Source organism: Capsicum annuum, chromosome 12, assembly GCF_002878395.1.
Source record: "Capsicum annuum cultivar UCD-10X-F1 chromosome 12, UCD10Xv1.1, whole genome shotgun sequence".
In the NCBI taxonomy this organism is placed as follows: Eukaryota; Viridiplantae; Streptophyta; class Magnoliopsida; order Solanales; family Solanaceae; genus Capsicum; species Capsicum annuum.
The window spans coordinates 199,417,850-199,439,505 of record NC_061122.1 but is presented as its reverse complement, the minus strand read 5'-3'; the positions used below and the strand labels follow the sequence as shown (position 1 = coordinate 199,439,505).

The window sequence follows — 21,656 nt, the reverse complement described above, 5'->3', positions numbered from 1 at the left end:
ATCTCAAATTCTTTGTCTTATGAGGAGGTCCCGATTGAGATCTTAGATTGGCAGGTTCGTCGATTATGGACCAAGGATGTAACTTCGGTTAAGGTTCTACAGAGGAACCATAAGGTTGAAGAAGCTACTTGGGAAGCGAAAGAGGACACGAAGTTCAAGTATCCATTCCTATTTTCTACTCTGAGAATTCATGCGGAAGGTATCTGTTCTTCATCATACTTTTGTTTTCAAACTTTGTTAAAGGACAAAAAAATTGAATTCCTTGCATCTTTGTTTTCTAACTTAGTTAAAGTTTGGAATAGGGGTGTAGAGGTTTAAATCATGCTTGTACTGCCTTGTCCATCATTCGAGGATAAATGATCCAAGTATGGGAGAATTGAAACACCCTGGGTTCTGTCCTTCGGAAAATTCCCAAGGCTTTAAATCTTCTGCTGATCATACGACTCACCATATGAGCAGTATGGTGAGGGTACGAGTCAGGTGACCCAACTCATATGTTGGTTAGTATTTGGTGGGTGAGTTTCTAGTATGGTTACAATTTGGTGGGTATGGGTTGTATGATTTGTGATGAGTCGGTTGATTCTTCACTTAATCTGAAATTTGGTAACTTAACTTGGAGAGTATAAGTGGCTCACCAAAAGTCGTGAGGATAGAGTACGAGTGGTATAGTCCAATTCGTATGTTAGACAATGTTCAACCCCTCTTGATTCTATTATGGGTACGGGTTAAGGGTACTTGTCATATGCTTGGGCAATAGTGGGCCTTGGTAGTCGTATATTAGACAGTGTTAGGGTCCACTATCTGTCTAGGATATGAGTGGTGGGTACCACTCGTATGATAGGGTACAGTTTAGGTGGTGGAGTCGTATCCTTCTGTGGGGATTTTTACAGTTTAAGTTGAGGGTATTCTGGATATTTTTCCTCTTAACCAATTATGACCCTATGACCTAAAACCCTATTGGGACTTCATTTACCCTATTATTCTAATCTTAAACACTCAAAAACTCTCTCAAATCTCTCTCAAGCTCTTGGGTTAAGCAAAGGCTAGGGTTTTCTTAAGGTGGTCAATTAAGGCTTTAAAGGGTGATTTATTTCCGTCTTTTTCATAATCTAAGGCATGTTACCCCTCCCTCATTGTTAGTTCAATTAAAGACATATTTTATGAATGATTTTCATGGCATAATTGTGATATGATTTGGGGTTTTGAATTATATGTTGGGGGTTTTGGTTACTAATGGTTGATTTATGTTTTCCCATGTTCTCACTTATGGTTTTCATATTATAATGGTGGTTTGAACATATGGTTGCATGGGAATGGTTAATTGGTACTTGATTTTGATTTTGAAAACTATATGCCCTAAAATGCCTATGAGAATGCTTTTATTACATAGATGAACCTTCATTGAAAACATTGCATGGTATAATATGGTAATGGAACCTAAATTGGTTAAATGATTTTAATGGCTAATTGGTAAGGCTTTGGTGACCATGACTTTGATTTAAAACCTTGTGGTGTACACGAAACCCCCCCCAAGTGAATTCAATAATAGAACCTACGGGGTGCATGGGAATCCCTTAGGCGTTTGGCTAAGGAAATTGCTTGCAAACTATAGTCGTTATGGAGATACCACTTCTTATAGCCTTGGTTAATAATATATGAAATTGGAGGTTTGGTTTTGTGCTAATGATTTTAATTGGAAAATAATGGCGGGTTGTGATAACTAACCATGAAGGTGTGAGTCCAATAGACAGACACTGAAAACTCATATTTTCCGACATGAGAATTGGTCATGGTAATCATATACTTATGGGTTACATGGGAATCCCTTAAGTTATACTTGTATATATGTATCATGGAGGGTGGAGGGTACACGAGAATCCCCTGCCCTTGTGATATCTCTAGTACGTGCGGCTACACACACTGGGACCTGTTCAGGGGCTAACACTGGACCTATATAACCCGTGGGTGGTTCTAGAACAGTTAAACTACACAAACCCAGGTTAATCATTTTAAATGTATGCTAAACCCGATTCCCTTCCCAACATGGATTATATAAATATATATATATATATATATATATATATATTTAGATGTGAATGCATAGAGTTATTTACTTTGTTTTAAATATTGATATTATTTTATCCTTATTCTAAGTGTATGCTAACATTCACCCGCTAAACCGTCTTTGGGCGTTGTATTCCTACGCGATGCGGGAATCGATCATACTATTCCTCCTGCTTAGTGATCGGATTCGGGAACAACTTAGAGTTAGATTGAAGTGGTGAGTTTCCATACTTTGAAAGACTCTATTTCATCTCATGATCTTGTCTTCATACTTTGGTTATTTCTTAAACTTTGGTTTGGGCTGTGGTCGGGGGCATGTCCCGATCGGATACTGTTTTACATTTTGATAGAGGCTTTGTGAGACTAAAATGGGTTGGTATAGATAGTGTCGGTATTAGTGTCAGTCTTGACATTAATATTCGTATTATGGTCGATATCGGTTGACTGTATTTGATTTATGATTGTTCCATTTTGTTATGTTATATATATATATATATGATCGAAATTCATCCTACTTAAGGTGTAGGGCAGTTATAATTGAGTATTGGGGGTGCTCTTCGGTCCCAATTGGGCTTGAGTCACCCGACATGATTAGGTCTTGGTTCAAATCATGTCAGGGGTAGGGAGAATGGTTGGTGCGGGTGGGGGTAGAGGGACGGAGGAGAGAGGGGTTGTGTCGGGGGGGGGGACGAGGGAGGAGGCAACGATCTATGAAGAAGAAGAAGAAGTTGAGATTTTTTTTTTTAATTTGCAATTTAAAAGAAAATTAAAGGCAAAATTTTTGACACCCCTACTAGCTGAAAAACGAGTGAAAAACACGCGATTTTTCAAATCATTAATGTAATGCCATATATGTAGAAAAAAGTTTAAAATATTCGTTTTTAATGGGTTAAAGGGTCCAATGACAAAAGTGTAAGTAGAAGTGTCTAATTTACAAATCAGCACAAGTACAAGGATCCACCGAGCTATTTCGCCTTTGAAAACGTGACAATAAGTTTATTTGTTTTCACTCATACTTCTCTTATAAAATTTCAAAACAACTTTAATTTATATTCATAGCCAAACGGAACAAAATAAAGTAATATTTTTTTTGTTAGGGTGGAATAACAATCTGGATAAATGAGGCCTAAATGAAAATATTGCCACATTTAATGATCTTTTGGGAGTTGTTTGGTGTGAGGTATAATAGTCCGAAATAAGATGCAAGATTAATTTATCCAGTTTTCAGATTATTTATTCAATTATTTATATCTTAGTGATAAAATAAATTATCTTATATATATTAAAAAATAACTGATGATAAAATAAGTTATTTTAAAAAATTAATCTCGCCAAAACTTATTCACCACTGCTCTACCGCCTGTAGATTAATCCTCAGACTGCACATGTAAGGATGAGATTAACTAGAGGGTGAGGCAAGCGGATCAAGTAATTAGATCTACACACGGGGAACGTGTCTACGTGTTAGTTGGATGAACAATAGAAATTGAAGTCAAACACGCGAGAGTTGCTGCCTTGCTCGTTCTATCACTAGAACAACAAAGCGCCCCCTCTTATCAATTGTTGCTATTGCTATTTCCCCCTCTCCCTCTCTCGCTCTCTTCTTCCTGCTCCTGTCACTTGCCGCAATTTTGATCGGATATTAACATCAGTCTATCACAATGCCGTCGATAATGGGAGGTCCGATGACTACATTTGAGGATTCCGAAAAGGAAAGCGAGTACGGATACGTCAGAAAGGTGAAATGTCCATCTCCTTTAGATCTGCACCTTTTTTGTGGTTCCAGTTTATTTCTCCTTCTACTTAGATCGTTTACGCGTTTATATTGATTTGACAATACATGTAGTGTGCACTTTGGATTGGTCTCTTTCATAGTATTTGGACTTTTGAGATCTAATTGGGTCGAACTGGATTTAGTTGGATCGGTCTGATTTCACTTCGCTGTATAAGTCATCAGCTGCTTTTTTCAAAAATTCTTATGGAGCTTTTCCTTGAAGCATTAGGAGTGGATCATGGATCAGACATCTGGAAGCTGATCTCTTTCCATAACACTAGCTAAAATTAGCGGTCCTTCTTTGAAGAAAATGAAAACTACTCCCTCAGTTCCAAAATAGTTGTCACGGTTTGGGTATGAGGAGTCAATTTGACTAATCTTTGGAGTTAAATCGAATTCGACTAATATAATATTTAAAGTTTAGAAGTTTGAAAACTATATGAAAAATATTATTTGTTGCAAGTCTTCATATTAATATGATGCAAAAAAAAAAATATACTATCTTAAAACGTTGGTCAAAGTTCATGCAATCTGACTCTCATAAAATGAAACGTGACAAGTAAAAGATAACGGAGGAAGTATATTTCAACTTTGATTAGTGCTGTTATAATCACTTATTGGGACATTTGCTTTTTGTCTTTGTTACTGCTGTTTCCATTTCTTACCAATTAAATTATCTGCTTTTATGCACCCAAATGTGTGGTCTAGTGGTCGATGAAGTGGGTTGAGAACCATGAGGTTCCAAGTTCAAAATCCAGCAAGAGACAAAATTTTTCACTAGGTGATTTCTTCCATTTGTCCTTGCCTTGATGGATAGAGTTACTTGGTAGGCTTATATTTGTTGTTGTTGGGAGGTGATAAATATCGCGTGGATATAGTGGAGCTGTGGTGAAGTAACCGGGACACCACGGTTATTAAAAAAAAAAAAGAATCTGCTTTTGCCTTTGCTTGTATACAGGAACTTTGTTTTTCACTGCTTGATGTAGTGATTGCTACTCCCCTTATGTGAAAATTACAAATTTCATAATTTTAACCATGTTTTATCTCTTCTCTTTTTGCCGCAGTGTAGATGATTATGCTGCTTAAATTCTATTATTGCCGATATCTTTGCTGGTTTCATATTTTTGTCGGATAGCATCTGTTCACCTACCATGATTAAGTCGTCTACTCCGCTATGAAAATGGTTATTAGTAAATCTTATGTGGTTGTCATTGTGTCCTCTGTAACAGGTGTCTGGACCAGTGGTGGTTGCTGATGGAATGGGGGGAGCTGCCATGTATGAACTAGTTCGTGTCGGACATGACAATCTCATTGGTGAAATTATTAGGCTGGAAGGAGATTCTGCTACAATTCAGGGTATATTGTTCTTGATTTCTTTATTCCTGCAAAGAGCATTGTCCCTGCAATATCTTATCTTCCTCTCCCCTTCCTCTTGTTCCATGATTTTGCCTGTGCTTAAGTATTTGCAGACGGGAGATATTGACCTGCTTTAAAGTTCCATAACACATGACTGAAACTAAAAGCAAAATTGTTTGAAAAATTGCTTTCCTTGCAGTTTATGAAGAAACAGCTGGTCTAATGGTGAATGATCCCGTGTTACGTACACACAAGGTTAAAAAGTTGCTTCTTTTGAATTTCGGTTGTTTTGTTTGACTGTCAGTTAAAATTTTGACATTGCAAAATTTTGATGTTCTTTTGAAATAACAGCCCCTGTCAGTAGAGCTGGGTCCTGGAATACTGGGAAACATCTTCGATGGTATTCAGGTAATGGTCTGATAATGTGCTTTACATATTTTTCATTCAAGCATTGTGAAGTCAGGGCCATGACATCAACATGATGTTTGTATAATTCTCCCTCAATAATGCAGAGGCCACTAAAGACAATTGCAAAAAGGTCTGGTGATGTCTACATTCCTCGTGGGGTGTCTGTTCCGGCCCTGGACAAGGATATATTATGGGAATTTCAGCCCAAGAAAATAGGTATTTTGTAACCTTTAGAAGGACATTTTGTCTATCGAAACAGCCCCTCTATCTCTATGTGAGTCTACGTACATTCTACCCTCCCCAGACCCCACTTGTGGGGTTACACTGGGACGTTGTTGCTGTAGAAGGACATTTTGCGTACATTCTACCCTCCCTAGACCCCACTTGTGGGATTACGCTGGGATGATGTTGTTGTAAGACACTTTGGACTTTGAAATAATACTCTGCTTCTCAAAAGAAAAAAATTGCTTTGCTCATTATCATATCCTGGTGCCAGGTGAGGGAGATCTCTTGACAGGTGGAGATTTGTATGCTGTAAGTTTTAATGAACTTTATTTCTTTGAAGTAAATTTGTGATAACTTTTCTAGTGTCATATTCCGTATCCTTGTTTCATGTTTTCAGTTTTTTCTATATGTCTGATTATATTTGTGAATTTTCTTTTGGCAGACTGTCTTTGAGAACAGCTTAATGGAACATCGTGTTGCTCTTCCTCCTGATGCCATGGGAAAGATCACTTACATTGCTCCAGCTGGTCAATACTCTTTGAATGTATGTCAAAATTTAAGCTTTAAATAACATTACATATTTGGTGTTACTGTTCTTGTTGTCTCATTAAGCTTGTAGTTTAGATCTGCACTACTATTTCTACCTTTGTTGTACATAGCGTCTGAAGTAATTTTCTGATAAAATTATGTTTTGACTGTCTTAGTGCTGGTCCAACTTGAATCATTTAGATGGAAATTAAGCACTTCCCTTAGTGTGTGAGAGTGCCGCCAATTGGCCTGCATTTATTGTTTGGAAAAGGAAAATAGGATATCTTCTCCATTTACTGAAAGCAAATCTATGTCCTATATTGCACTTATAATGGCTCCAGTAGTAATGCTTTTCTTTTATCTGTGCCCATTTTAAAACTTGGTTGCAAATGTATGATTTGCTCAATATACTATTCATGTTACATCTTTTTAATGGTTAAGATTTGTGTCTTGTAAGAAACATGTTTAAGATGTTTATCAAAAGGAAAGATTCATTATTTATCAAAGAAAAAAAATAAGATTGCGGTTAGGCCCATCTTTTTCGAAATTTGAGGAGATCAAATAAGGAATATTCAAGATATAGCAAGCAATGCAATGACTATCATATCAGGAGACTTCATTGTTTTCTCTTCCCACTTGCAGGATACTGTTCTTGAGCTCGAGTTTCAAGGTGTCAAAAAGCAAGTGACTATGCTTCAGGTTAGTAACACTCTAGTCACATTGAGTTCCATAGATTATCTTTTGGTTTATTCTAATCACAGTTTCAGCCATGGATATTGACGTTAACTTGGTCACATCTCTTTAGACTTGGCCTGTGCGTTCTCCTAGACCCGTTGCAACAAAGTTAGCTGCTGATACTCCTCTTCTTACTGGACAGGTAATCTTTTTTAGATATTAGGCCTCTTTTGGTGTTTCATGTGAGAATTTTAGACATCTGTGCTTAATTGCTCTATTACATGACAGCGTGTTCTCGATGCCCTGTTCCCCTCAGTGCTTGGTGGTACTTGTGCCATACCTGGTGCATTTGGCTGTGGGAAAACAGTCATTAGTCAAGCTCTTTCCAAGGCAAGTCTCGTATTTATCACATTGAATTACCTTCTTAATTTCAGTTTCCCAAAAGTAGAAGTGATCCCTCGGGAAGCTTATTAAGGTTATTGTTTCGTGTTAATAATAAATGCAGTACTCTAACTCGGACACTGTCGTGTATGTTGGTTGTGGGGAAAGAGGGAATGAAATGGCAGAGGTATGGAATTTTCCCACTCTATTTGCGAGTTACTTTCTGGTTATCCTGAGTCACGTCACAGAAGATGCTTCTTTGTAGGTACTTATGGATTTCCCTCAATTGACAATGACATTGCCTGATGGGCGTGAAGAGTCTGTCATGAAACGTACCACACTTGTCGCTAATACTTCAAACATGCCCGTGGCAGCTCGTGAGGCCTCAATCTATACAGGTTGGTACTTTCTTCACTCTCTAATATTCTTGCTATTTCAACACTCCTATGGAAAGGTCCTTAATTATGGCATTTACCAATTGATCTCATCTCATCATGTAATTATCCTGTAATGTGGTAGATGCTTGTTCAGGGTGATTGACAATTGATGCTTTCTGTAAAATGCCTTTGCTTTCTTGCTCTTGATAAAAAAGAATGAGAAAATGCCCTGTAGAATAAGTATAAGTTGCTCGGCTCTAACTTTCTAGTTTACATAAGTCTATTTCCTCTCTGGTGTGGCACCTGTTTATTTATACCAAATAAAAGGGTGTTGTACCCTTTGTTCTTTGTATGTTTATGTTCATGTGGATGCTCTCTGCTGGTGTTGCGTCCTATGATTCCGAAATAAGTGTTAAATCTTATATTCGAGTGATGGTTTTTGTTCTTTAAAAATAGCAAGCACTTGTTGATAGACAAAGGCAGTTCTTCAGCTTGTGTCATTATGATTTTCAGGTATTACTATAGCAGAATACTTCAGAGACATGGGCTATAATGTTAGTATGATGGCAGATTCGACATCTCGCTGGGCAGAAGCTTTACGTGAAATCTCAGGTCGATTGGTGAGTAGGTCATTCCTTCTGTTTCATAAGTTGAATAACCTCTTCATTCTTTTAGATGCAACTGCTAAAGTGTCCTCCTGTTCTAGGCAGCTGATACTTTAAGGTTTCTTCTATTCATTTTTTTGGCATTGTCAGTACTCAATGTATTGCCCACCCCTTGCACAGATTATTTTAAACTAAAATCTGTGTGAAATCCAAATCTCAACAAAATAACGGTGGCAAGAAGAACTGATTTTGTTTATATTCACAATTAAATGGATTGGACTGACCATGAGTGAAAATGTACCATTCATGCAGTCTTAAAGAGTCTACTGATAAGTGTGTGCTGACTTGCAGTTGAGATTATGGGGTTCAAACTAATTTCTTGACTTTCAGTAATTAATTTTTTAATCCTTTCTTGGGTTAGATTTTTCTGAGTTTGCTCCTAAAGGAAGAGAAAAGAATTTACGTTTCTTTAATTTCTTAGCATATATGCCTTTTGACACGTGATCTGATGCCCCATAAGAGTCCATATCAATCAATGTGGCCACTTGTGGGAGCATGCTCTCTTGAATTATTTAATTCCTTCAATAGAGTAGGAATCTTTCACATTACTACTTCTCAAATGTGGAGATAAGTTTTAGTAGTTGCTTCATATATGTTGATACTCTGCACCTTTCAGGCAGAGATGCCTGCAGACAGTGGATATCCTGCTTATTTGGCAGCACGTTTGGCATCTTTCTATGAGCGTGCTGGTAAAGTTAAGTGCCTTGGTGGACCAGAGAGAACTGGTAGTGTGACAATTGTTGGTGCTGTTTCTCCTCCAGGAGGAGATTTTTCAGATCCTGTTACATCTGCAACCCTTGGTATTGTTCAGGTAAGTGAAAACACTATCTTCATTACTGGTGACTTTTTGTGGTTCCTGCCACTGGCAGCTTTCTCTAAGATTATTCTTTTGCAGGTCTTCTGGGGTTTGGATAAGAAATTGGCTCAAAGGAAACACTTTCCCTCTGTAAATTGGCTTATTTCCTATTCAAAATACTCAGGGGTATGTTCTTTTTTTGCTCATTTATATGCTTATTCTGCAAATGTGAAACTTATTTTTCATCTTACCCCCCCCCCCAGACCCCACTAAGTGGGAATACACTGGGTTTGTTGTTGTTGTTGTTGTTGTTATTTGCCCATTGGCCAAAAACTGCTTCTCATTGACTCAACATTTTTTAAATATTCAGGCACTCGAGTCCTTTTATGAGAAGTTTGATCCTGATTTTATTGACATAAGGACAAAAGCCCGTGAGGTGCTGCAGAGGGAGGATGACTTGAATGAAATTGTTCAAGTATGTGCTTTTTTACTTTTTCTTGATTTTTATGTTATAAAACCACCACCACCACCACCACCACCACCACAACAACAACATACCCGGTGTATTTCCACATAGTGGGATCTGGGGAGGGTAGAGTGTACGCAGATCATACCACTACCTCAGGTGAAGTAGAGAGACTGTTTTCGATAGACCCCCGGCTTAGGACCGATAACAGTATACCAAACACAAAAGAGAAGTGCATATAAACTAGTACGGTACGCAAAATAAACTAACAGTATTACAAACACCAAAGATAAGTGCATATAAACTAGTACAGTATGCAAAATAGACACACGATAATACTACAGCCACAACACCACGAATAAGAAACTCCAGTCAAAAGAACGCTTCCCTACTATTACCGACGCACTCCCACCCCCTAATCCTCTACCCTAATCCGCTTCCTCCACACTTACCTATCAAGGGTCATGTTCTCCATAAGCTTTAACTGCTCCATATCATGCCTAATCACCTCTCTCCAATATTTCTTTGGTCTACCTCTATCCCGCCTAAAACCATCGATAGTCAGTGTCTCACACCTCCGCACTGGAGCATCAGAACCCCTCCTTATCACGTGCCCGAACCAACGTAACCTCACTTCTCGCATCTCGTCCTCCACCTTCTCTCAAATAATCTTATTTCTCACCCTATCTTTCCCGGTATGTCCACATATTCATCGCAACATTCTCATCTCCGCTACCTTCAACTTTTGGATATAGGAGTTCTTAACTAGCCAACACTCCGCTCCATACAACATAGTTGGCTAGACTACCACTCTGTAAAACTTACCTTTAAGCTTTGGGGCACCTTCTTATCACATAAAACTCCTGAAGCGAGCCTCCATTTCAAACACCCTGCTTTAATACGATGTGTGACATCCTCGTCAATCTCATCATTGCTATAAATCATTGACCGCAGATACTTGAAACTCTTCGTCTTCTGAATGGCCTGAGAGTCCAGCTTCACAACCGCTCCAACCTCCTGTGACACATCACTGAACTTACACTCCAAGTACTTCGTCTTGGTTCTACTTAATCGAAATCCTTTAGACTCAAGCATCTGTCTCCAAATCTCCACCTTATCATTAACTTCACCCTGAGTCTCGTCAATCAGTACCACATCATCTGCAAATAACATACATCAAGGCACCTCTCCTTGAATATGTCATGTCAAAACATCCATCACCGAGGCAAATAAAAACGGGCTAAGAGTCGATCCCTGATGCAATCCTATTAAAACTGGTAAGTGCTCCGAATCTCCACCTATCGTCCTCACACGAGTCTTCGCACCATCATACATATCCTGAATTGACCTAGTGTACGCCACGGGCACCCCTCTAGCCTCCAAGCACCTCCACAGAATCTCCCTAGGAGCTCTGTCATATGCCTTCTCAAGATCAATGAACACCATATGCAAGTCCTTCCTCTCTCAAAACTGCTCCACTAATCTCCTCACAAGGTGAATGGCCTCAGCGGTCGAGTGATCTGGCATGAAACCGAATTGTTTCTCAGAGATCGGCACGATCCTTCTCATCCTCAACTCTACCACCTTTTCCCACACCTCCATAGTATGACTCAACAACTTAATACCTTTATAGTTGTTGCAACTCTGGACTTGTTCTTATACACTGGAATCATCGTACTTTACCTCCACGCTTCAAGCATCTTCGTCGCCCTAAAAATGATGTTAAACAACCTTGTCAGCCACTCCAAACCTGCCCCGCTAGTGCTCTTCCAAAAATCCACTAGTATCTCGTCTGGCCCCATCGCCCTACCCCGCCGCATCCTGCGAATCGCTCTCTTGACCTCCTCGACCTCGATATTTAATTTACCAAGGAGAAGGGAATAAGGGTGGGTTGATTTAGCTCTACCTTCAAGCTTATTTTATTTTAGTGAACCTTCTTGCCCTTGTATTTGGTCTGGCAATTTGACATAGAAACATCCATTGCTCAAATGCTATTTGCCAGCCTTTGTGCTCTCGGTCTTCCTTGTTCATATTCCTTGGAGGTAAGACTTAAAAGTCATGTTGCAAGGGAGGAAAATCATACTTACAGGGATTTTGTTGCGTGGAAAAGAAATTGGTTATAGCTAGGTCAATTTTGTCCCTTAGTGTATGTCAAAGTTCTTATAGATTTCCTAGTTTGTTGACCTTTGCAACTATTGGGAATGTAAAAGAATCTAAGCATTCAATTCAATGAATCTCAAGGCAATGGTTAGAGTGGGCAATACATTATAAACTCCTTTGGAAACCCATACACAATTGATGACAAAGAATTGTACTTCTCTAACACCTTCTTGCACGTGTAACCTGGTTCTTATGTTTAAACTTAGACTAAATATTTCTCTCTTTTTTTCTCTTTGAGAAGATTGAAGAGTGGACTTAATGTATAGATAGAGAGAGAGATCAGGCTCAACAAGCTGAAGAGTAGGCTTGAATATCAAAGAAGAGAGTAGGTTCAACATACTAAGGAGTGAGCTTAGAGTGAAATTGTGGCTCGATGGGCTGCTCTATGGGCCTTCTTTATTGAGAGAGAGAAGCCAAAACAGTAGAACATGATCAAAGCAAGTTGTTTTTTACAAGGTAAAATTTAATATATATAAGAGTCAGCATAAAGAGGAGGGAAAAGGGTCAAATTTACCCCCCTACTTTGAAAAATTGGTTAAATATACCTTTCGTCATATTTTGAGGCCAAATTTGCCCTCGCTGTCATACTTTGGGGCCAAATTTACCCCTCTACTTTAGAAAATTGACTAAAAATTCCTTTCGTCATACTTTGGGGACAAATTTAGCCTTGATTTCATACTTTGGGGTCATATTTACCCTCATTGTTATGAAACTTTTCGCTTGTACCCTTCCTTTAACAGAAAAACCCAAATCAATGCTAAATTGCTCAATTTTAAAAAATAAATCACATCTTAATCTAATTCATTCGATCCGATCCACAAAAATACACAAACAAATATACTTTTTCCTCAATTCTGCTCGTCGAATTTTCCCAATGAACAAAAATAAATTTCTTTCAATGTGCAGCGTTGGAAGGTTGTTTTACAAATGAACAAAACGTAAAACGAAATGGGATAATATAGAAGTATGGAACTAGAGTAAATGCCGATTACAAACTCTGCTCTTGTTTGATTATGTTCGAATTTTAAAATTTGGTATGCAATTCTATGTGTATCTAGATTCTAGAATCAGCGAATAAATTTTCTGAGCAAATGACATGATGAAAAAATTGTATAGCTCTAAATTGCATATAAAGATATGTGGATAAAGAGAAGTCACGACTAACACACAGGGAGACCTTAACTCAATCATCTAGCAAAATATCAGTGGGCCTAATCTATTGCATTTGACTGTCAACAACAACAACAAACCCAGTGTATTCCCACAGCGTGGGGGTCTGGGGAGGGTAAGATGTACGCAGTCCATACCGCTACCTCCAAAGAAGTTGAGAGGCTATTTTCGATAGACCCCTGACTCAAGATAAGGATAATAAACAAGGGGATGGATGACATGACCAAAAAAAAGAATAGGAAATAATAAAATAAAATCACAAGAATATGAAATACGGGAAATAAGAGCAACACGGAATAAGAAAAATAGGAACTAAGCAATAGAAAATAGGACACCCTCCTAGTAGTAACACACACTCATATCCCAAAGGCACCTATGTACACTGACCTATGATTACTAAATCCGGCTACAGAAGATTCTCATGACTGATAGCTACAACCCACACACTAACACTAGCCTTCTACCCTAATCTTCGACCTCCACGCCTTCCTATCTAGGGTCATGTCCTAAGCTGAAGCTGCTTCATGTCCTGTCTAATCACCACCTATGATTACTAAATCCGGCTACAGAAGATTCTCCTGACTGATAGCTACAACCCACACACTAACACTAGCCTTCTACCCTAATCTTCGACCTCCACGCCTTCCTATCTAGGGTCATGTCCTAAGCTGAAGCTGCTTCATGTCCTGTCTAATCACCTCCCTCCAGTATTTTTTCGGCCTACCTCCTCTCCTCCTGAAGCCATCCAACGCTAGCCTCTCACACCTCCGAACCGAGGTATCCACGCCCCTTCTCATCACATGCCCAAACTATCTCAGTATTCCTTCCCGCATCTTGTCCTCCACCGAAGCTACTCCCACCTTATCCCGGATAATCTCATTCCTAACTCTGTCCCCTTTTGTAAGCCCACACATCCAATGCAACATTCTCATTTCCGCCACCTTCAATTTTTGGATGTGAACGTGCTTAACTGACCAACACTCCGCTCCATACAACATGGCCGGACGAACTGCCACTCTATAGCTTTAAGCTTAAGGGGCACCTTCTTATCGCACAACACTCCCAAGGCGAGCCTCCACTTCATCCAACCTGCTCCAATACGGTTAGAAACATCCTCATCAATCTCACCATCCCCTGTATCATAGACCCAAGATACCTAACAACTATACCTTTTACACATCTTGGGAGTCCAACCTCACTACCACTTCGTTCTCCTGCCTCGAGTCACTAAACTTAAATTCCAAATACTCCGTTTTGGACTTACTCAACCTAAACCCCTTAGTCTCAAGAGTTTGCCTCCAAACCTCCAATTTGTCATCCCCCCCCCCCCTCCCTCCGTGTTTCATCAATCAACACTACATCATCCGCAAATAACATACACCAAGGCACCTCGCCTTGGATACTCCGCGTCAACAAGTCCATCACCAACGCAAAAAGGAACGGAATAAGAGTCGATCTCTGATGCAACCCTGTCACGACCGGAAAATGGTCTGAGTCTCCTCCCGCCGTCTTTACTCTGGTCTTCCCTCCATCATACATGTCCTTAATAGCTTTGATGTACGCCACCGGGATCCCTTTCACCTCCAAGCATCTCCAAAGGACCTCCCTCGAGACTTTATCATACGCCTTTTCTAGATCGATGAACACCATGTGTAAATCCCTCTTTCTTTCTCTATACTGCTCCACCAATCTCTTTACAAGGTGGATTGCCTCTGTCGTCGAGCATCAAGCATAAATCCAAACTGATTTTCCGAAACGGACACGACCCTCCTCAATCTCTGCTCAACCACTCTCCCAAATCTTCATAGTGTGACTCAACAGCTTAATACCCCTATAGTTGTTGCAACTCTGAATGTCACCCTTGTTTTTATACAACGGAATCATTGTACTCCACCTCCAAGCCTCAGGCATTCTCGCATTCTTGAAAATGCCATTGAATAAATCAGTCAACTACCATAAACCTGCCCCACCAACATACTTCCAAAAATCCACCGGAATCTCATCAAGCGTCGTCGTCCTTCCCCTCCGCATCCTACGAATAGCCTCTCTGACCTCCTCAACCCTAAAATGCCTACAGAAACTGAAAATACGACTCTCCTCCGAGTGCTCCAGCTCCCCTAACTCAATACCTCTGTCCCCCTCCCCATTCAAAAGTCTATGAAAGTACTCCTGCCATCTCTTTTTAATGTGCAGATCCTCCACCAAAAGACTACCATCCTCCCCCTTAATGCACCTCACTTGATCGAGGTCATGACCCTTCTGCTCCCTTGCCTTAGCAAGCCTATACAACCTCTTTTCCCGCCTTTCTCCTCTAACCCCGCATATAAGCTCTCGAAAGCGGCTGACTTAGCAGCCGTAACTGCTAACTTAGCCTCCTTCCTTGCTACTTTGTAAGCCTCCCTATTCGCCCGCTTCTCCTCTTCATCTTTACTCCCAATCAACTTAACATACGCCCCCTTCTTAATCTCCACTTTCTTTTTCACTTCTTCATTCAACCACCAGTCCCTCTTATGACGACCTGCCTGGCCCCTCGAAACACCCAACACTTCTCTAGCAGTCTCTGTGATGCAGCTGGCAGCCCTATCCCACATAACATCCACGTCCCCCTGCACTCCCACACCCCCATTCCTGCCACCTTTTCCCTCATCTCTAGAGCACTAACTGGCGTCAGGCCACCCCACTTAATTCTAGGCCGACCCTCTCCGACCCTTCTCTTCTTGCTCTTCTTGATAGACAAATCCATCACTAGAAGCCTGTGTTGGATCGAAAGATGCTCACTCGGAATGACTTTACAATCCTTACATAACACCCTATCCCCCTTCGTAAGCAGCAGAAAGTCAATCCGAGTCTTGGCTATCGCGCTTCGAAAGGTAATCAGGTAATCTTCCTTCTTTGGAAAGCTCGAATTTACTACCACCAGTCCAAAGGCCCTCGCAAAATCCAACGGAGCAGCTCCCTCACCATTTCTATCACCGAAACCAAAACCTCCATGCACATCGTCATAGCCTCCCGATCAGACCCCAATGTGCCCATTGAAGTCCCCTGCTATGATAATCTTGTCCGAGCTAGGCACACTTCTCACCACCTCGTCCAAAATTTCGCTTTCACCTCCTCTTCCAAGCCCACCTGCGGCACATGAACACTACACACATGCAGCGTAAAACCCCTAATAACCAACTTAATCTTCATCAACCTATCACTGACCCTCTTAACCTCCACCACCTGTCCTCTAACCTCCTCATCCACTAAGATGCCCGCACCATTCCGACGCCCCTCACTCTCTGAGTACCTCAGCTTGTACCATCCACATCCCTAGCCTTAGAACCTATCCACCTAGTCTCATGAACACAAGCAATATTAATTCCCCTCTTCTTAAAAATCTTTACCAACTCTAAGGACTTGCCCTGAAGGGTCCCAATGTTCCAAGACCCTACCCTCAACCTATCTTCTCTTTTCTCTCGCCTACCTCTAACACCCCTCACCGCCTCAGCCCTAACGCTTGACCTATACCTTACACCCACCTCTGCCCTCCCCTCTTCACCCCTTCCCAAAACAGCCCATCGCCCCCAACCTACTCGGACATGACCCTAATCCACCATCAACCTCTCCTGCCACTACTCAAAAACCAAACACAACCCCTAAACCGACCAACACACAAACACGGCAACAGTACGGAAACAGTAAGAGAAGGCACGCACAAAGTATACAATCTGGCCCAGCAGCCAGACAACACAACAACAATAATCCACCAATAAGCAAAGCGGCACCACTAAGATAGCAAGAAAGGAACCAGAAAACTAAAATTAGGGCTCAATGTGCAGTAGTCACCACTACCGGTTAGAAGCCAAAAATCAAATTGGAAAAACAACACAAAACTCTACAAAAATGATAGGCAACTGACGAGTAGAAATTGATCACGAAATCTATTCCTAAATGCTTTTACCTCTAGCTTCTTGCAAGTACAACAATTGAATGTCTTCTAACGCAAACCGTAAGCACAACAGATTATCAAAACGCGCCAGAAATAGGGAAACAAAACAAGGAATAATGAATTGTACAACCAATTTACTAGAGTCCAAAAATTCGATAGCCAAAAATTAATAACAAGAAATATACCACCAATAAGAAAGATTTAAGAATTTAGAGACGGATAACAAGATATAATACAACTGTAGGATAAAAAGAGGATGGACAAGAAAGGTTTCAGAAAATATAAACCCAAATCGCGAACAAGAGAAACGTTTGAATCTGGTCACTCCGGAATACTCTTGTGGGCTGCTGGTTTGGTCGCTGGAACAAACTCGTCGGTGCGTCGCCGGAGCGTTCTCTGGAACTTTCCGGAAACTGGTGTTGGCTTGCCTTCGTACCAACTTGTTCTTGACCAAAGCTGCCACTCTTACCCGTCGTCGTAGTCGAGCCGACGGGAACCCTAAGCCCGCCGGCGGAGAGAAGGGGGTGGGGAGAGAGAGGCGCGGGAGGGTGAGCCCTTACCTGTTGCCGGCGTAGCTACGCCGTCGCTGTCGACCGTTGCAGGTCAATGAACGTTAGGTGAGAGAGAAACGTTGGTAAACTTAGGATCCATTTGACTGTCAAACACCATTTTTTATGAGCTTTGCACTGATGTAGATCCATGGACTGAGAGGGTTATATTTCTCTGTGTTTGCACTGATGCAGATCAATTTTTCATGACTCGTTGAAAAACTTTGACCAACAAAATTGAAGGGTGTATATTTATTTGCGTCTTTTTTGTGGCTCGGGTCGGATCAGACGGGGTTAGATTAAGATGTATTTTATTTTTTTAAAATGAGGCATGTAACACTGATTTGAGCTTTTCTATTATGAAAGGGCACACATGATAAGTTTCTTAACAATGAGGGTAAATTTGATCCCAAAGTATGACATCAAGGGTAAATCTGACCCCAGAGTATGACCTCAAGGGTATGTTTAGCCAATTTTCCAAAGTAGAGGGATAAATTTGGCCCCAAAGTATGATAGCAATGGTAAATTTGACCCCAAAATATGATGAAGGGTATATTTAGCCCATTTTTCAAAGTGGAGGGATAAATTTGACCCTTTTCCCTAAAGAGTATGTTGGTATAGACAACCGAGTACATCAAAAGTAGCTCTCACAGATTGTGAAGAGAATAATAAAATCAGCTATAGTTTTCTCCTTCATCATTCTCATGTATGTTTGCATGTTGCCCCAAAAAGAAAGTAAAGAAATACAATTAAACTTAAGAGTGGATACATTTGCCCCCCTTTCTTTTTTCGAGTTTCTCCTTTCTATACAATCCACCAAACAGTCTCTGAAATTGTGTTCCAGACTCTTGAGTGAACATCCCATTGACCCCTTTTTTACCAACCTTGTAGAAGCTCCTGTGTCTCTCTTCGCATAGTCCACTTAGACCCAAAATATGTAAAAACATGTCCCACAATTCTGTAGTAATCTTGCAAGGTATAAAAAGATTGTTTGCATCTTCTGATTGCTTTGCTCAGAGAGGGCATATGCTACAGATGTTAAACCCTCTTTTTTTTTTTTTTGATTTGAATGTGTCACACGTGCTATTTTACTTACTATCCAAGTGAAGCACTGAACTTTGTAAGGGGCTTTGCTTTTTACCAAATCAGTTTCCAAGGCCACTTGAGAGTAGTAGTCTTTGAATCCTGCAAGAGTTAGCAGAAGATCTGACTGTTAACATGAGTCTGTGAATCCTGCAAGAGTGAGCAGAAGATCTGACTGTTAACATGCCATTCTTCTTGCCCTCCCAATAAATGTTATCCTGATTACTCAAGCATATACGGTAGGTTCGTAGTTGTTGAAGTAGAGCACATGCTCTGTCTTTTTCCCCGTCATTGCAATGTCTGCTAAAAGTGATATGCCAACTATGTTTTAGTAATCTGCAACTGAGGCGGATCTCAAGGGTCTACTCTACGCAGCCTTACCCTACATTTTTGCTAGAGGCATGACTCTGGAAACATCCTCTAGCGAAAGTGCAGGGTAAGGCTGTGTAGACCTTTGGGGTCCGCTCTTCCCGGCCCCGCATAGCAGGAGCTTAGTGCACTGGGCTGACCTTTTATAGAACATTCATATTCAACGTTCTTAACTAACAAAAAAGTAGATATTTGAAAACCTCGGATGGCAATGAAAGCCACAGGCTCTGCGACCTTTATGTGCGTCTTCTTTAATCATTTATTGTCTTACCTTGAGCAAAGATAATTGTGGAGCTTTACAGTCTTGTTGGAGCTAGTTGCAGATCACTTAGGGTGCGTTCGGCATGGAGTAAAATATTTTATGTTTTCCCTTGTTCTGATGGTCAAAATTTTTGAAACATTTTCTCTAGTAAAACATGTTCCTTTAAAATGTGGAAAATGACTGCCCTAGTGGAAGTAGGGAAAACATTTTCCACAAGTGGCATTCCACATTGGTCATGTACTCCTTACTCTCCAGCACACCTCATCTTCACGCTTACCCAGTAGTAGCTTCCACATCTCATAGTACTTGTCTAGATTGTATACAAATGCTTTAGGGTAATGTTTTTGCTTACGTACTGATAGTAAGTACGAAAACCACTTATTTTCCAGCACACCCTTTATAAATCTTGAATGAGTTTATATAGAATCTACCTGAAAGGGGAATTCAAATTAAGAATATTCAACAAATATGCAGCAATTAACACGGTGTTATAGTGCTACTTCAAAATTCATTGTTTCCCTTCTAGTTCCTTCTATCAATCCATTCCTAACCCATTCAACTGAAATTATTTTTTATCTGGTTTCCAAGGCTGGTCCACAGCTCTTATCTAATTTATTACTACTGATATATATACTCAGGTTATTAAGATGATTGTTTTGGCTGTAAAAGAGAATTACTCACACTCTATTGTAACATAATACAACCAAAAGACTAAGAACTACAGAACATCCTAAATTGGTTCTTGCCTTCTTCTGCAGCTTGTGGGAAAGGATGCTTTAGCTGAAACAGATAAGATTACCTTGGAAACTGCAAAGCTTTTGAGGGAGGACTACCTTGCACAAAATGCTTTTACGCCGTAAGTTATATAAATCAACTGTGATACCATATTATAGAAGGAATTGGGATTGTTATTGACTCACTTTTTTGTCTTGACAGATATGATAAGTTCTGCCCTTTCTACAAATCTGTTTGGATGTTGCGCAACATCATCCACTTCTATAACTTGGCCAACCAGGTAAAATTATAGCATTGAATGCATCAAGATTTTCCTTTTGTATTTCCTTCAGACTGCATTTTTCTCAATCCTATAGATAATGCCATGTACAAATGATGATTGTTATTGTTATGTTCTTACATCTCCTTTTATCACATTTAGTAAGATCCTAGGTAGCTTTTGGGACAATTGTTACTAGACCAGTAACTAGTAAGTAGAGAAAATTGAACCTATTGATTTCCTTTTAACTTTTGTTGTTATAATCTTTTGTACAGGCTGTCGAAAGAGCAGCTGGTATGGATGGACAGAAAATCACTTACACTCTCATTAAGCACCGTCTAGGAGATTTGTTCTACCGCTTGGTGTAAGTTACTGCCTATACATGGAATTTGTTCTACGATATCAGATTATTTTGTCTAGCAAATATGTCCCCATTGCTCGTGACTTGCTCCTTCCCTTGCCAGTTTTTCCTGTTTTTTACATCTCCATTTTACGCAGGTCCCAAAAGTTCGAGGATCCAGCTGAAGGAGAGGATGTTCTAGTGGCAAAGTTCCAGAAGCTTCATGATGATTTGATTGCTGGTTTCCGAAACCTTGAGGATGAGACTCGATAATCACGATTTGCTCAATGTGCAGTTTTGTAGGGATCGACCAAATTCTTGAGCAGCAAATAATTCTGTGGTCTTCTACAATGTAAGAACACATCAAGTCAGTTGTGTGCAGTTATCCACAATGGGCGTCTGGATCCATGAAATCTAGAGAAGTCAATGGCAAAAGTATGTGTGTTTGCCAAGTAGTCTTTTGTATGGTTGTTGTGTCTCTGTTTATCCAATAGGTAATTATTATCTATAGTTTTGAGTTTATCTGTTGGATTTGAAGAATAAAGCTGCGATTGTGAATTTATACCTAAGCGATATTACTTGGGTACAATGTTTGTTTGTTCTTTAATTTATTGAACGGATGTGCAATAATTAATAATAGTCTTGAGGGTGCACCTCTCATGAAAATGTTGGTCTCCATTTGATTGATATTTTTCAGTCTACAGTTTGGTTGTTTCAACATCTTAGTTTACACAATAGAAAATGAATTACGATAAAATCAAGTTCCATTGGGTGTTGTTTTCCAAGCAACAATCATGAAAGCTTCAGGATGCAGAGGCATCTAATAGGATAGCTATGCATTTTAGCTCTGTTGTCAGCTAATAAGTGACTTTCTTGTAAGACTTGCAAAATGATCTGGATATAGGTAGCGGTTTGACGTGAAGACTTTTTGTAAAAAATATTAAGCATTGCACGTGAAAAGTCTCTATTTTTCCGTAACGATGCTTTTGTGTGTTGCATCCCGTGCACATGCAGTGTGTGGGAGAGAGTATTTAACTCCCCAAGTAAACTCTCGCCTTTATTTTTTCCGAAAAATAATGGTACA

The 21,656-nt window shown here is 40.0% G+C and overlaps 1 protein-coding gene across 1 annotated transcript; it reads left to right on the top strand.

The window, feature by feature from the left end:
- The first annotated feature begins 3,402 nt into the window (after positions 1–3,402).
- Positions 3,403–21,238, top strand: LOC107850414 (V-type proton ATPase catalytic subunit A). Its single transcript, XM_016694914.2, has 20 exons — positions 3,403–3,803; positions 5,068–5,194; positions 5,394–5,449; positions 5,546–5,602; positions 5,707–5,818; positions 6,099–6,136; positions 6,270–6,371; positions 6,998–7,054; positions 7,161–7,232; positions 7,319–7,420; positions 7,536–7,598; positions 7,677–7,809; positions 8,302–8,408; positions 9,070–9,264; positions 9,349–9,435; positions 9,620–9,724; positions 19,997–20,094; positions 20,175–20,253; positions 20,508–20,596; positions 20,731–21,238. The coding sequence occupies exons 1-20, from the start codon at positions 3,726–3,728 to the stop codon at positions 20,843–20,845; spliced, it is 1,872 nt and encodes a 623-aa protein (XP_016550400.2). The 5' UTR covers positions 3,403–3,725; the 3' UTR covers positions 20,846–21,238.
- Positions 21,239–21,656: the final 418 nt, after the last annotated feature.

Coding starts and splice junctions, on each gene's coding strand:
- LOC107850414 (XM_016694914.2), top strand. CDS start 3,726: ATGCCGTCGATAATGGGAGGTCCGATGACTACATTTGAGGATTCCGAA. Junction 5,819..6,098: donor ATTTCAGCCCAAGAAAATAG/GTATTTTGTAAC, acceptor TCCTGGTGCCAG/GTGAGGGAGATCTCTTGACA. Junction 7,233..7,318: donor CTCCTCTTCTTACTGGACAG/GTAATCTTTTTT, acceptor ATTACATGACAG/CGTGTTCTCGATGCCCTGTT.